The sequence below is a fragment of the Lipotes vexillifer genome, unplaced genomic scaffold, assembly GCF_000442215.2.
Source record: "Lipotes vexillifer unplaced genomic scaffold, Lipotes_vexillifer_v1.1 scaffold558, whole genome shotgun sequence".
Classification (NCBI taxonomy): Eukaryota; Metazoa; Chordata; class Mammalia; order Artiodactyla; family Lipotidae; genus Lipotes; species Lipotes vexillifer.
The window spans coordinates 177,609-189,519 of NW_006772769.1; the positions used below are offsets into that span (position 1 = coordinate 177,609).

At 58.9% G+C, this 11,911-nt stretch overlaps 2 protein-coding genes across 2 annotated transcripts in view; both read left to right on the forward strand.

Moving 5' to 3' along the window:
* The window catches only part of CARMIL3 (capping protein regulator and myosin 1 linker 3), a 16,704-nt gene extending 16,125 nt beyond the window's left edge, over positions 1–579 (forward strand). The window contains exons 38-40 of the mRNA XM_007447912.1: positions 1–10; positions 103–277; positions 449–579. The exon at positions 1–10 is cut by the window's left edge and continues 3 nt beyond it. Of these exons, the coding sequence (XP_007447974.1) occupies positions 1–10; positions 103–277; positions 449–579 (316 nt within the window). The remainder of the gene's footprint in view (positions 11–102; positions 278–448) is intronic.
* A 1,922-nt stretch (positions 580–2,501) lies between these two features.
* Positions 2,502–9,986, forward strand: CPNE6 (copine 6). Its single transcript, XM_007447860.1, has 18 exons — positions 2,502–2,664; positions 3,503–3,616; positions 4,892–5,063; positions 5,489–5,668; positions 6,016–6,090; positions 6,242–6,316; positions 6,476–6,559; positions 6,651–6,740; positions 7,109–7,213; positions 7,438–7,524; positions 7,763–7,822; positions 8,088–8,221; positions 8,298–8,352; positions 8,445–8,496; positions 8,828–8,961; positions 9,067–9,303; positions 9,502–9,676; positions 9,776–9,986. Exons 3-17 carry the CDS (start codon positions 4,896–4,898, stop codon positions 9,637–9,639), a joined length of 1,674 nt encoding a protein of 557 aa, XP_007447922.1. The 5' UTR covers positions 2,502–2,664; positions 3,503–3,616; positions 4,892–4,895; the 3' UTR covers positions 9,640–9,676; positions 9,776–9,986.
* The last annotated feature ends 1,925 nt before the right edge of the window (positions 9,987–11,911 follow it).

Genomic DNA, 11,911 nt, shown 5'->3' on the forward strand with positions numbered 1-11,911 from the left:
GAATGCCAAGGTGAGAGCCAGCAAGGCGGCGGGGAGGGCACTTTGAGGAGGCAGATAGGGCAAACTAACTGACTGAGCATCTTCCTTCTGTGCTGGCTGCAGGACCCTCCTTTAGCTCTGCGGCCCCCCAAGCCGGTGGCTGTGCACAGAGGCCACCGGCTGCCCCAGGAGCCAGGGGGCAGGGAGGAGGCTGAGACTGGGGATGCGGCCCCAGGAATGAACAAACCCCAACTGAGGCTGGGCTCCCAGCAGGACCAAGAGGAGCCTGAGGTCCAAGGTCTGCCACCTGGCTAAAGGGGGTGTGGGGCACCTCTGGGGCCTTGCTGCCCACATCGGGTCCCTTCCTGGGCACAGGATGAGTGACAGACAGCCAGAAGTCATAGCCTGGATGAGTGCCCAGCCTGTGAGCCCCACTCATGGGCCAGGTCTGCCTTGACTGTCATTTCAGGGCCCCCAGATCCAGGCCGCCGGACTGCCCCGTTGAAGCCCAAGAGGACACGGCGGGCACAGTCCTGTGACAAGCTGGAGCCTGATAGAAGACAGCCCCCTGACCCCACAGGTGCCAGAGGGGTGGGCTAGAGGGTGGTCCCCCTTCCCACCCATCCATGTGACGAGGCTGCCCATACGGCGTGGCTGGCTCTCCCTGCCTGGGAAACAGGACTCCCTGGATTTCCCCCAGCAGGAGCCAGCGAGCCGGGAACAGGGTGACAGCCGCTGCAGCACACCCCCAGCCCTCCTCTCGACATGTGCCTCACAAGGACTCAGACCCCCACCCATCCCCACACTTCCAGGCCCTTCTGCCAGCCCCTGTCCCATGGACGCAGTACAGCAGGATGAGGCCTGGGGGACAGGATGTGGGGGATAGGAAGGGAGGGAGCAGCCTGGAGAGAGAGGCTCTGCTTGCTCTGCAGACCTGGGGGGTGGGGGGTGTCTCCTCACCTGGGAGGGCAGATCTGTCCCTCTGTCCCCAGGGGCTCTCTCTCCACTTGTATAGCATTAAAAAACCAAAATCACCACCTGCCCAAGTCTCTGCTGTTTTCCCCATTCTCTGCTCCCATCTCCCACCAGCTGCTCCCCTTCCATCAAGCCTCACAGTGGGGAAAAGTGGGGAACATCCCCCCAGAGATGGGGCTAGAGCTCTAAGGGGAGAGGTAGGAAAGACTGGAGAGCTGCTGGATGGGAGGGGACTCAGAAGTCCCCAAGCAGGGTGGCTGTTATGTGCAGGGTCTTGGCTGAGCTGGCTGGAGAAGCGGGGGAACCAACACCAGTGTATGTTGGGCTTTGGGGAGGTGCAGTGGGATTGGGGAGATCCCAGTGTCCCAGGAAGAGACTGGGGAGCAGTGTGCTCTGTGTGTGTGTGTGTGTGTGTGTGTGTGTGTGTATGTTTACGCACAGGCAGGCTCACTAATGGTGGAATTAAATGGTGTTGTGTCATCCTGGGGGCACCATCCATAGTCAGAAATCTCGACAGTAGAGTGGCCTGCAGGTGAGCGGAAGTGCCTAGAGCATTAGAAGATCGATAATGAAAATTCATCGTTTCTCATCAGTGTACTAACAAATACCAGCTTGACAAGTCCTGGGCTCAAGGACTTCCCTGGTGGCGCAGTGGTTAAGAATCCGCCTGCCGATGCAGGGGACACGGGTTCGAGCCCTGGTCCGGGAAGATCCCACATGCCGCGGAGCAACTAAGCCCGTGCACCACAACTACTGAGCCCGCATGCCACAACTACTAAGCCCGAGCCCGTGCTCCACAGCAAGAGAAGCCGCCGCAATGAGAAGCCTGCGCACCGCAACGAAGAGTAGCCCCCGCTCACCACAACTAGAGAAAGCCCGCGTGCAGCAGTGAAGACCCAACGTAGCCAAAAATAAATAAATGAATAAATTTATATATAAAAAAAAGACTGGGCTCAATAGCCTCTTCCTCTGTGAAGCCCTTCCTGATGCCTTCCCCTGACTTATCCAAATTGAGCCCTCCCTGTTTGTGGCCCACTGCATCCTGAATAGGTCCGTACTTTGCACCTGTCATACCTCATTGCATTTGTGCATTGGCTGGTCATCTCTGTGTGATTTTTGTTCCATACACACGCACCTCCCCCAGGGGCAGGAGCTGGGTCTTAATTACCTGTGTAGCCCCAACCTCTGGCACAGTGCCTGGCACCCAGGAGATGCTCAATAAATGGCTGCTACCTTAATACACAAGCAGTTTCGGGGATGGCGGGTGAAGAGGTCTTGGTGACCCCTCTGTCATACTCATCCCAGATCACCACGTACCCAAATGTCTTCACGCGTGGCGTGCAGCTTCCCGGGCAATTGCTCACTTCCCCTGGACTCACTAGAGAATGATTGTCTTGTTTCCTCGAGATCTGTGTGTGGCACGGCCCATCCCACAAGGATGTGGCCATATGAGTTGAATCTCGGGGTGGAGGGGGGAGTTGTGGGTACCAGGAAGATGCCTCAGGAATCAGTCCAGCACATCTCCCCCTATCTTCAGGGGGCTTCACGACCAGGATGTGACACTGTGTTCCCTTAAGCAATTGTGTCCATTTCCTCGTCTCCCTGTTAAAAGGTGGCTAGGGAACTTTGAATTCTCAAAGTTATGAGCCTTAGCATGGTACATGATGGTTTTTAAGAAGCACGTGAAGATCTCCATTCTGTCGTATTCGGGTTGGTTGGCGTGAATGAGAGTATGTTGTGTGTGACAAGTATAGCCCAGTGTTCTTTTATATATGACTGTGAATGTCCTTAACAAATGTGATACAGAGTGTTGTGAGACCGGGTGTGTTTCCCTATGTGTATGCGTAGGGCTGTAACTGTCATGGTGTCACAGTGAGTTTATGTTCTGGCACCTGTTTGTGTCAAGATATGTGTGAGCCTGTGAGTCGTGTGTGCATATGTCTCCATCATTTCCCGGCGTGAATGTGTGTGCGTGCACACACCACCGCAACGTGTGCATCTCTGTGATGCGGGGTGTGGGTGTGGCATGAAGGGGAGGATGTGTGTCACTGTCTGCAGGCGTCCTGCGTCTGAGCCACCCCCAGCCCGCCCTCCTCCTCCAGCTCTGTGGCTCCTCCTAGGCAGTGGCCCTGCCCCTCCCCTCTTCTCCCTCCCAACCGGTCTGTGCGGGGGGGGGGGGGGGGGGGGGGGGCGGCGGCATCCGGTCGCTTAGGATAGGATGACGGATGGACTCGCTAGCCCTGGGTTTCAAACGTGGGAAAAGGGACTCTGCAGCTGCAGTCACTGTACTCATGTTTTCAAGTCTTGGCCACCACGGTGTTGGTACCTGCCATGGGCCAGGTGCTGTGTTCGTGCTTTATTTAAAGTACTCCTCCCTTGGGAATTCCCTGGTGGTCCAGTGGTTAGGATTCGGTGCTTTCACTGCCAGGTCCCGGGTTCAATCCCTGGTCAGGAAACGGAGATCCCACAAGCCATGCGGCGTGGCCAAAAAATAGAAAAAATGGGGGAGCTGGTGCTGCGGCCCCCACCCCCACCCCTCCCCATCCAGGCCCCATAAATAGCTGCAGAGCCGGAGCCGGAGCCTGCGCCAGCGGCTGCAACACCAAAGGAGTCAGGGCCAGGGCCAGAGAGCTGGAGAGAGGAGCCCCCGACTAGAGCCCAGGTGAGCCCACCCTTCCTCCCTAGCCCAGCCCCAGCCCGGTCCAGCCTGGCCCAGTCTCCATAACAACATCGCTCCCAGCCTCCAGAGAGGTCTCTAGTCCTGCCCAATACCCTCACCATCACATGCCCCTGCCCAACTCAGGGGACCTGTGAGAGCTGGGAGACTTGTGGCTGGAATGCAGAAGACCCCTTCAACTCAGACCCTCTCTCACGTATCCAGAAAGGCACACGCTGTGGGGAGGGGGGGCCCAGCCAGGGAAGGGTCCCAGTTCTGAGGGAGGTACGGGAACTGTCACACCCTCCTGAAGACAGACACCCGACTAGGGGACAGACACGGGGTGGGGGCATTCAGACAGAGCAACGGACACTCTCTGGGGAAGCACGACATGGGATCAGACAGCCTCACCCTGAGATGTGGACAGACAAAGATAGATGGATGGCCCCGCCATGAACTCAGGCCAGCGGACCCCTGCCTGCTGCTGCCCAAAGCTTGGTGCCTCTGCTGGGGGAGGGTGGCGTGCGTGCATCCCACGGGCAGCATGGAGGGGGCTGAGGCTCCCCAAAAATCCTGTCGCTAAGAGACAGTGCCAGTGCTGCCAAGAAGTGTGAGAACAGGGGAGGTGGGGAGGAAAGCCAGCGCTGTCATAGTGGGAGCCACTGCCAGGAACCTGGAGATTTCAGCAGGGACTGGGCTCTGCTTCTCACTCTGCAAGCCCACCATCCCTCCCTTTCCGTCAGCCAACCAGAAGGTGAGTCGGGGGAGGTGGATGGGGACAGCCCCGGAGGGTACCTTCCAATCTGCCTCCTCCTGCCCATTGCAGCCTCCATTCCTGACCATCCTCTTCAGACTGGCAGGGACCCCTTGACCCAGTTCAGCTCCTTTGAGCCAAGACTGAGTGCAGCGCTGACTCAGACATCAGTCAGGAAATAGCAGAAGGTGCTGAGGTAGCAGAAAGTGTAGATCAATTGATGGCCTAGGAGCAAGGCTGCCAGGAACCCCCCCAGCCCTCTAGCCCTCTCCAGCCCCATCCACGCATATGAGGCCAGCAGGGGTGACAGGAGCACTGGACTGTGCAGAAGTTGGGGGCTCGGGTCCTCCACCCTCGCCAGCTCAGTGCTCAGGGGAAGCTGAGCGAGGTCACTGGGAAGCAGGTCCATGAGATGCCAGGGCCTCAGGGAGAAGGGCAAGGAGGTGGGGCCGTGGCTCCCAGAGACAGACCCCGCCCCTGGCAGGGGTTCCCTTCCAGGGTCCAGGCCATCTGCTCTGTCCCCACAGTGACATGTCTGACCCGGAGATGGCATGGGTGCCTGAGCCCCCAGCCATGACGCTGGGGGCCTCGAGAGTGGAGCTGCGGGTGTCCTGCCACGGCCTCCTAGACCGAGACACGCTCACCAAGCCCCACCCCTGCGTGCTGCTAAAGCTCCACTCTGATGAGCAGTGGGTGGAGGTGAGAGCGGCTGGGATCTCCTTCACTCACCTCCGGGACTGAGAGGGAGGAGGCTGGTGGGGGCAGTGAAAGCCTCGTGGGGGACTGTCAGGACTCCCAGGGGCCTCTTCCAGGCTGTGTGGGTAACCCCGCGGATGGGGGTGCCATCATTACACACACAGACCATTTTACAGATTCCAAAGCCCACAGAGTCCCACTGGGTCCTGAGATCGCCCCCGAAGTCAGTGGCACCGCTAGCAAATATGAGAGCCCCAGCGGGCTGATGGTCCTGGGGCTGGCAGCACCCTGAGCTTGGGGTTCAGCCCAGGGAGAGGAGAGCTAGTCGCTGGGGTGCGGAAGCCTGAGGAAGGCAGGCAAGACTGGGGCGGTCCAGGGCAAGGCAAAGCAGCCCGGGTTCCCAGAGGACACGCTCCCCTCTGCCGCAGGCGGAGCGCACAGAGGTGCTGCGTTCCTGCTCCAGCCCTGTCTTCTCCCGGGTGCTGGCCCTCGAGTACTTCTTTGAGGAGAAGCAGCCCCTGCAGTTCCACGTGTTTGACGCCGAGGACGGAGCCACCAGCCCCCGCAATGACACCTTCCTCGGCTCTACCGAGTGCACCTTGGGCCAGGTCTGCGTTCCCACCCCACCCCCACCCCCATCGCTCTGCCTCTGGAAGCCAAAAGACAGAGGATAAGCTCTGGAGCTAGTTCAGTCAGGGCTTGGACCCCATCTCCACCATTCACCAGCTGTGCAGCCTTGGGCTAGATATTTAACCTCTCTGAGTCTTAGTTTCCTCATCTAAACAATGCGGGTCACAGTGCCTACCCGTTAAGGTTGCTGTGGAAATTAAGTCCAATCCTAGCCCAAGCACAGCCCCTGTGAGGGCTCAAAGGGCACTTATTACCCTGTCCCTTGTACCCTGGCCAAAGCAGGTGGGGGTGTCACAGCTGGGTCCCCCTCCACCTCCATCCCCAGGTTGTGTCACAGACCAAGGTCACTAAGCCGCTGCTACTGAAGAATGGCAAGAACGCGGGCAAGTCCACCATCACGGTAGGCAAAGTCACCTGTACTCACCCTCGGGCAGGGCATTCAATGCCCCTGTGTGGACATCCATGGTGACATCATGGCTAGCTCCCACCTAAGGGAAAGGGCCTTGTGGGAGTGGGTTGGGGGAATCCTGTCATTTGTGTCCGCCTTGCAGATCGTGGCCGAAGAGGTATCTGGCACCAATGACTATGTGCAGCTCACCTTCAGAGCCCACAAGCTGGACAACAAGGTTGGAAACCCAGAGTCCAGGTCCCCATCTCTACCGTTAGGGAGCCTAGCCCCCCTACTCAGGACAAATCCCAGGTCCCAGCTCTGCTCCCTTCCTGGTGTTAGCCACCTCCCCCTCAGACCTCACCAGGCTCATGGACGCTTTCCCCCGTGTCCCCAGGATCTGTTCAGCAAGTCTGACCCTTTCATGGAGATCTATAAGACCAATGGGGACCAGAGCGACCAGCTGGTCTGGAGGACAGAGGTTGGTGCCTGGGGCTGGGGGGGAAGGAGGGAGGAAGGGCACAGCAGGGGAAACTAGATCGGGGGTGACCAGCTCTCTGTGCCTCTTCAAGGTGGTAAAGAACAATCTGAACCCCAGCTGGGAGCCGTTCCGTCTGTCCCTGCACTCGCTGTGCAGCTGCGATGTCCACCGGCCTCTCAAGGTGAGGCCCCTGCAAACAAGCGTGGCCTGTTGGAGCATCCGGCCTCTGCCGGAGACCGTTCCCCCACCCCCACCCCAGAGTGTGGCAAGCCCCTCCCTCTCCCCCATGTGATACCCCTTCCCAGTGCCGGTAAAGAACCAGTCACAGCTCAATGTTCCTATGTGTGTGCCTTCTAGCAGAGGCCAAAGTCCCTGCCGGACTGAGACAAAGGATGGAGTTCAGCAAGTGGCTTCTCTAGGCAGGTTGAGGACGTCTGTTTGGGCCTAGTGACTGTCGGGCCCCTACCACCCTGAGTCCCTCCTCCTGCCCCCAGGAACCTCTGCAAAGCCTCTCCGACCCTGACCGCCCCACCCCCCTTGCCTTCTCAGTTCCTGGTGTATGACTATGACTCCAGTGGGAAGCATGACTTCATCGGCGAGTTCACCAGCACCTTCCAGGAGATGCAGGAAGGAACAGCAAACCCTGGGCAGGAGGTGCCACAAAGACCCTCAGCCAGAACCCCACCAAGATCCCTGGGAGAATCCTGAGGGTGATGCTGAAGAGCCCCCCCACACGTGATAGGAGGTGGAGAGGGTGGAAAGCCCTGGGCTCAGCCTGAGGACTGAGCCATGGCGGTCTCACTCTGGGAGGCTCCGCTGGAAGGGGGAGGAAGGGTCACGTGATGTGACCCTGGGCTTGTGGGGTATGTGGGGTCTAGATGCAGTGGGACTGTATCAACCCCAAGTACCGGGACAAGAAGAAGAATTACAAGAGCTCAGGGACCGTAGTGCTGGCCCAATGCACGGTAAACTCCAGTGCCCGCCTCAAGCCCTGCCCCACCCCGACCCCCGAGGCAAGCTCAGATTCAACCCTGCCCTCATTTCAAAGATCATTTCTCTGCTCCTGGGAACTGAGAACCCTTGCCCTATCCACCACCAACTTCAACCTCAAAAACTCTGGCCCCTCCCTTTCTCCTGCAGAAGCCCCACCCAGCTTCCTCCTCAAGGGACCATCCCTCCACCTTACTCCCCCCTTCCCACCAGGTGGAGAAGGTGCACACCTTCCTGGATTACATCATGGGCGGCTGCCAGATCAACTTCACGGTAAAGGCCCAGGGGATGGGGACGTGGCCAAGGGGGCGGGGCTAGGCCCACAGTGAACAGAAAGAGCCCAGAATCCCCACTGCCCCTACTTGGACCTCTCATGAGCCTTAGCGTGGTCAGCTTGTTCCCCTCACCCGACTCTGTTTTGAGACTACCTGTGGGCTTGTTTAGATTCACCTTAGGCCTCCCTACAGGCCCTAGCTCTGGCCCAGCCTCTCTGTTGGCGCTCACGGATGCACCATAACACTTTCCCCATCTCCACCAGGTGGCCATTGACTTCACCGCCTCCAACGGGGACCCGAGGAGCAGCCAGTCCCTGCACTGCCTGAGCCCCCGCCAGCCCAACCACTACCTGCAGGCCCTGCGTGCAGTGGGAGGCATCTGCCAGGACTACGACAGGTAGCAGGAGGTCGGGGTGTTGGACAGGCAGGGACGCCTTGCCCGATGGGCCCCCACAGACTTTTCTTCTCCCCAGTGACAAACGGTTCCCAGCGTTTGGCTTTGGGGCTCGAATCCCCCCCAACTTTGAGGTAGGCTGGGTGCGAGGGGAAGGGAGCGGATGTTGGGAGGGTCAGACAAGAAGGAAAAACATCCCCTGGCTGGCCTCACCCTACCCTCACAGGTGTCCCATGACTTTGCTATCAACTTTGACCCGGAAAATCCTGAATGTGAAGGTAAGAGAGGAGATTCCCACCAGCCCCCGCCTCCCTGCATGCAGCTTGCTGCCTACTCCTGTACACCCCATGCAGGAGCACAGACTCCATTCCCCTGGGCCCTGCTCCCTGCCCCTTCACCCATCCAACACCTGCCTTCATTTGGTAAGACTTCCAGCCCCTGGCCCAGTATCTGCCCACCCAACTCTGCCAGCACCTGGACCGTCCAACTCTCCTGCTTAGTGAAGAACTTGGTGGCAGGGTAGTCCTCAGACAGAAGCACCTCCTTGCTTTAAGGGGATTCAGGAAGGGCTCCCGCTTATCTCTGCCCTCCTCACCTCTTTGCCCACAGAGATCTCGGGGGTCATCACCTCCTATCGCCGTTGCCTGCCCCAGATCCAGCTCTATGGCCCCACCAACGTGGCCCCCATCATCAACCGCGTGGCGGCGCCAGCCCAGCGGGAGCAGAGCACCGGCCAAGCCACGGTGAGGAGCCCCAGCTGAAGCGGGCAACCTGGTGTCCTCGGGTGAGGCCAGGGCCCGAGCCAAGGCCGAGGAGCTGACCCTTCCTCCCCCTCTGCCTGCCCTCAGAAGTACTCGGTGCTGCTCGTGCTCACGGACGGTGTGGTGAGCGACATGGCTGAGACCCGCGCCGCCATCGTGCGCGCCTCCCGCCTGCCCATGTCCATCATCATCGTGGGCGTGGGCAACGCCGATTTCTCCGACATGCGGCTGCTGGACGGCGATGACGGTCCCTTGCGCTGCCCCCGAGGGGTGCCCGCAGCTCGCGACATCGTCCAGTTCGTGCCCTTCCGGGACTTCAAGGACGTGAGTGCCCGGAGGCCCCTCCCGGCTGAAGGACTCCTCAGCTCCTCCTGCCGCTCAAATCTGACCCGTCTCTCTCACTTGATTGATGTCCTGCGAAGGACGCTGGAGCTCAGCTGGCCACCCGAAGCCCCGCCTCTTACCTGAGCCCCTCCTTCCCCCACTCTCCCGCCCCTAACCACACCCCCGTCCCTATCCCAGGCCGCACCCTCTGCGCTAGCTAAGTGCGTCCTGGCCGAGGTGCCCCGGCAGGTGGTGGAGTACTACGCCAGCCAGGGCATCAGCCCCGGGCCTCCCAGGTCCTGCACGCCAGCCACGACGCCCAGCCCTAGCCTGTGACAGCTGACAACCGGACCGACACTCCCTCAGTCTCTCAGTGAGTCCTGGGACGCTAGGGGGGTGGATCTTGGTGGAGTCCATCTCGGCTGAGTGTGGTGTAGACGAGGGTGCTTATGACTATCCCATTCTCCCCCAGGTGCCTGTCCTGACCCTTGTGACTCAAGTGACCAGTGCCTCTCCCTCTTGGACCAGCTGTGTCCCCTGTGTCCTGGAAGTGAGTGGTGAGCCCTGCGCCATCTCTCCAGGCCCCATACCCTTCAGCCTTGTGGCCCCTCAGTGACTTTCTTCAGTGATCCTGACTTTCTGGCCGTTAATAAAGGGAACCACTCCTAGCACCTCAGCCTCTACCCATCATGCCTCAGATGCCCGTTGGGCAGTCCATAGCACCCCACACACACCATTAAGAAATGAGGACCAGCACGTTTTGAATTCTGAGCCAGAGCTCCCCAGACAGCCTGGTGGCTCGGCAGTTTCACCCCAACTATGTGCCGGTGAGATCTGAGGAGTCCCTACCATCACCTCTCAACCCCAGGGGGGCCCAGGCCCCCTGGGGGTTAATTACCAGAGATAGAGGGGTAATAAGGGGCTGTCAAGGGGCCAAGTTGATGCCCTCTTAAGCTGCCTTCAGAGAAGCCCAGCTGAGCCCCCCAGGGGCTGAACTCCAGCCCTCACACAGCTGTGAGGCAGCCTGAGAAGGGGCGGGAGGGATGGGGTGCAGGACTGAAGGAGGGCAGCAGGTCTGCTAGTGAATTATGAATACAGAGGGGGTATCTAAGGTCTTTGCAGCCTGGTTTTCCTGGTGTGTGAATGTGTGTGTGTACGTGTGTGTGTGTGTGTGTGTTCATGCTTTGCATATCCCTGACTCTCCAGAGTGTGGCCTTTAGTGGTTCAGAAGTCCAGCTGTGTACTTTGTTGTTGTTGTTGTTGTTGTTTTTGGCCGCACCTTGCGGCTTGTGGGATATTAGTTCCCTGACCAGGGATTGAACCCGGGCCCCCGCAGTGAAAGCTCTGAGTCCTAACCACTGGACCGCCAGGGAACTCCCTGTGTACTCTAAATAACATTGACAACAATAGCAAACATTGCCATTTAGCATGTGTGAAGCTTTGTACTTAGTGTGTTTTAAATGCGTTCACTCTCACTAGGTAGTTACCATTATCTTCCCCATTTTCCTGACAAAGCAAATGAAGCTTGATTGAAGCTCACCCATGGTCAAAGAAGAACTGGTAAGCCTGGAACTTGAGTCCAGGCCCATCTGACTAAAGGGCCCACATTTAATCATGAGTGTGCAACTTCTGTTTGATGTGAATCCATGTGACCCTCAGCTTGTGACCCAAGTGTGTGTAAACATGGCCCGGTTGTGTGTACGGGTGTAGGTGCGTATGGATGGGCGTCTCTGCCCATATGTGTGCCACGCAGAGCCTCAGCCAGTTAAGGAAGGCAGGCAAGAGCAGTAGTGGGTCTGGATCACAGCTGTAGAGAGCAGGTGAGGATCTGAGGGGTGTCCAGAGTGAGGGAAGAAGAGCTGGGCTCCTAGAAGGACCTTCCCTGCCCCAGCCTCTCCTTTCAACGATGCACGTGGAAGGGGATGGAGGAGAGGCTAAAGGTGCCGTGAGCCACTCAGAGAGAGGAGCCAGAGCCGAAGAGGGTGGCCAGTAGCCAGTAGTGGGAAAGGGAGAGGAGAAGAGAAAGAAATCCTGGTGGAGACAGAGGAAAGGACTCCCATGGCAGGCTCCTGAGTGGAGGAGGGACGAGCTCAGCTAGAGGAGGGGGAGGAGGGAACAAGAACGGGGATGGGAAGAGACAGCTGGGGAGGGGGTGGGTAGAGGGGGCAGAAAGGAAGAGAGACATATGGGAGCCTCTTCCCCCACACCCAACTCCTTCTCCCCATTTATTATTTCCCTTAGAGGACCTGCAACAGAGGCTGCTCCCAGGTAACTGCTCCCAGCCCAATGCCTCTGTTCTGCCCAGAGCCCCCGCCCACTCTCTCTGTAGGCTGCTGAACTAGAGGGCTGGGTTACCATGGCAACTGTGAGCCGCCAGGATAGCCACAGGCAGGCCTGGCTGGGTCACTACTGTTCCTGGGCTTCTATGCAGTGGAGGTGGGAGGGGGAGGTTCCATCTGGCCCAATCCCCACCCCTCCCCCCCATTTTCATTGGGGCTTCAGAACTGAGATGCTCCACTCCTCCCAGGTAGGGGCTATTCAGCCTCTCTCCTCCCTCTCCCTCTCCCTCTCCCTCTCCCTCTCTCTCTCTCTCTCTCTCTCTCCCCCC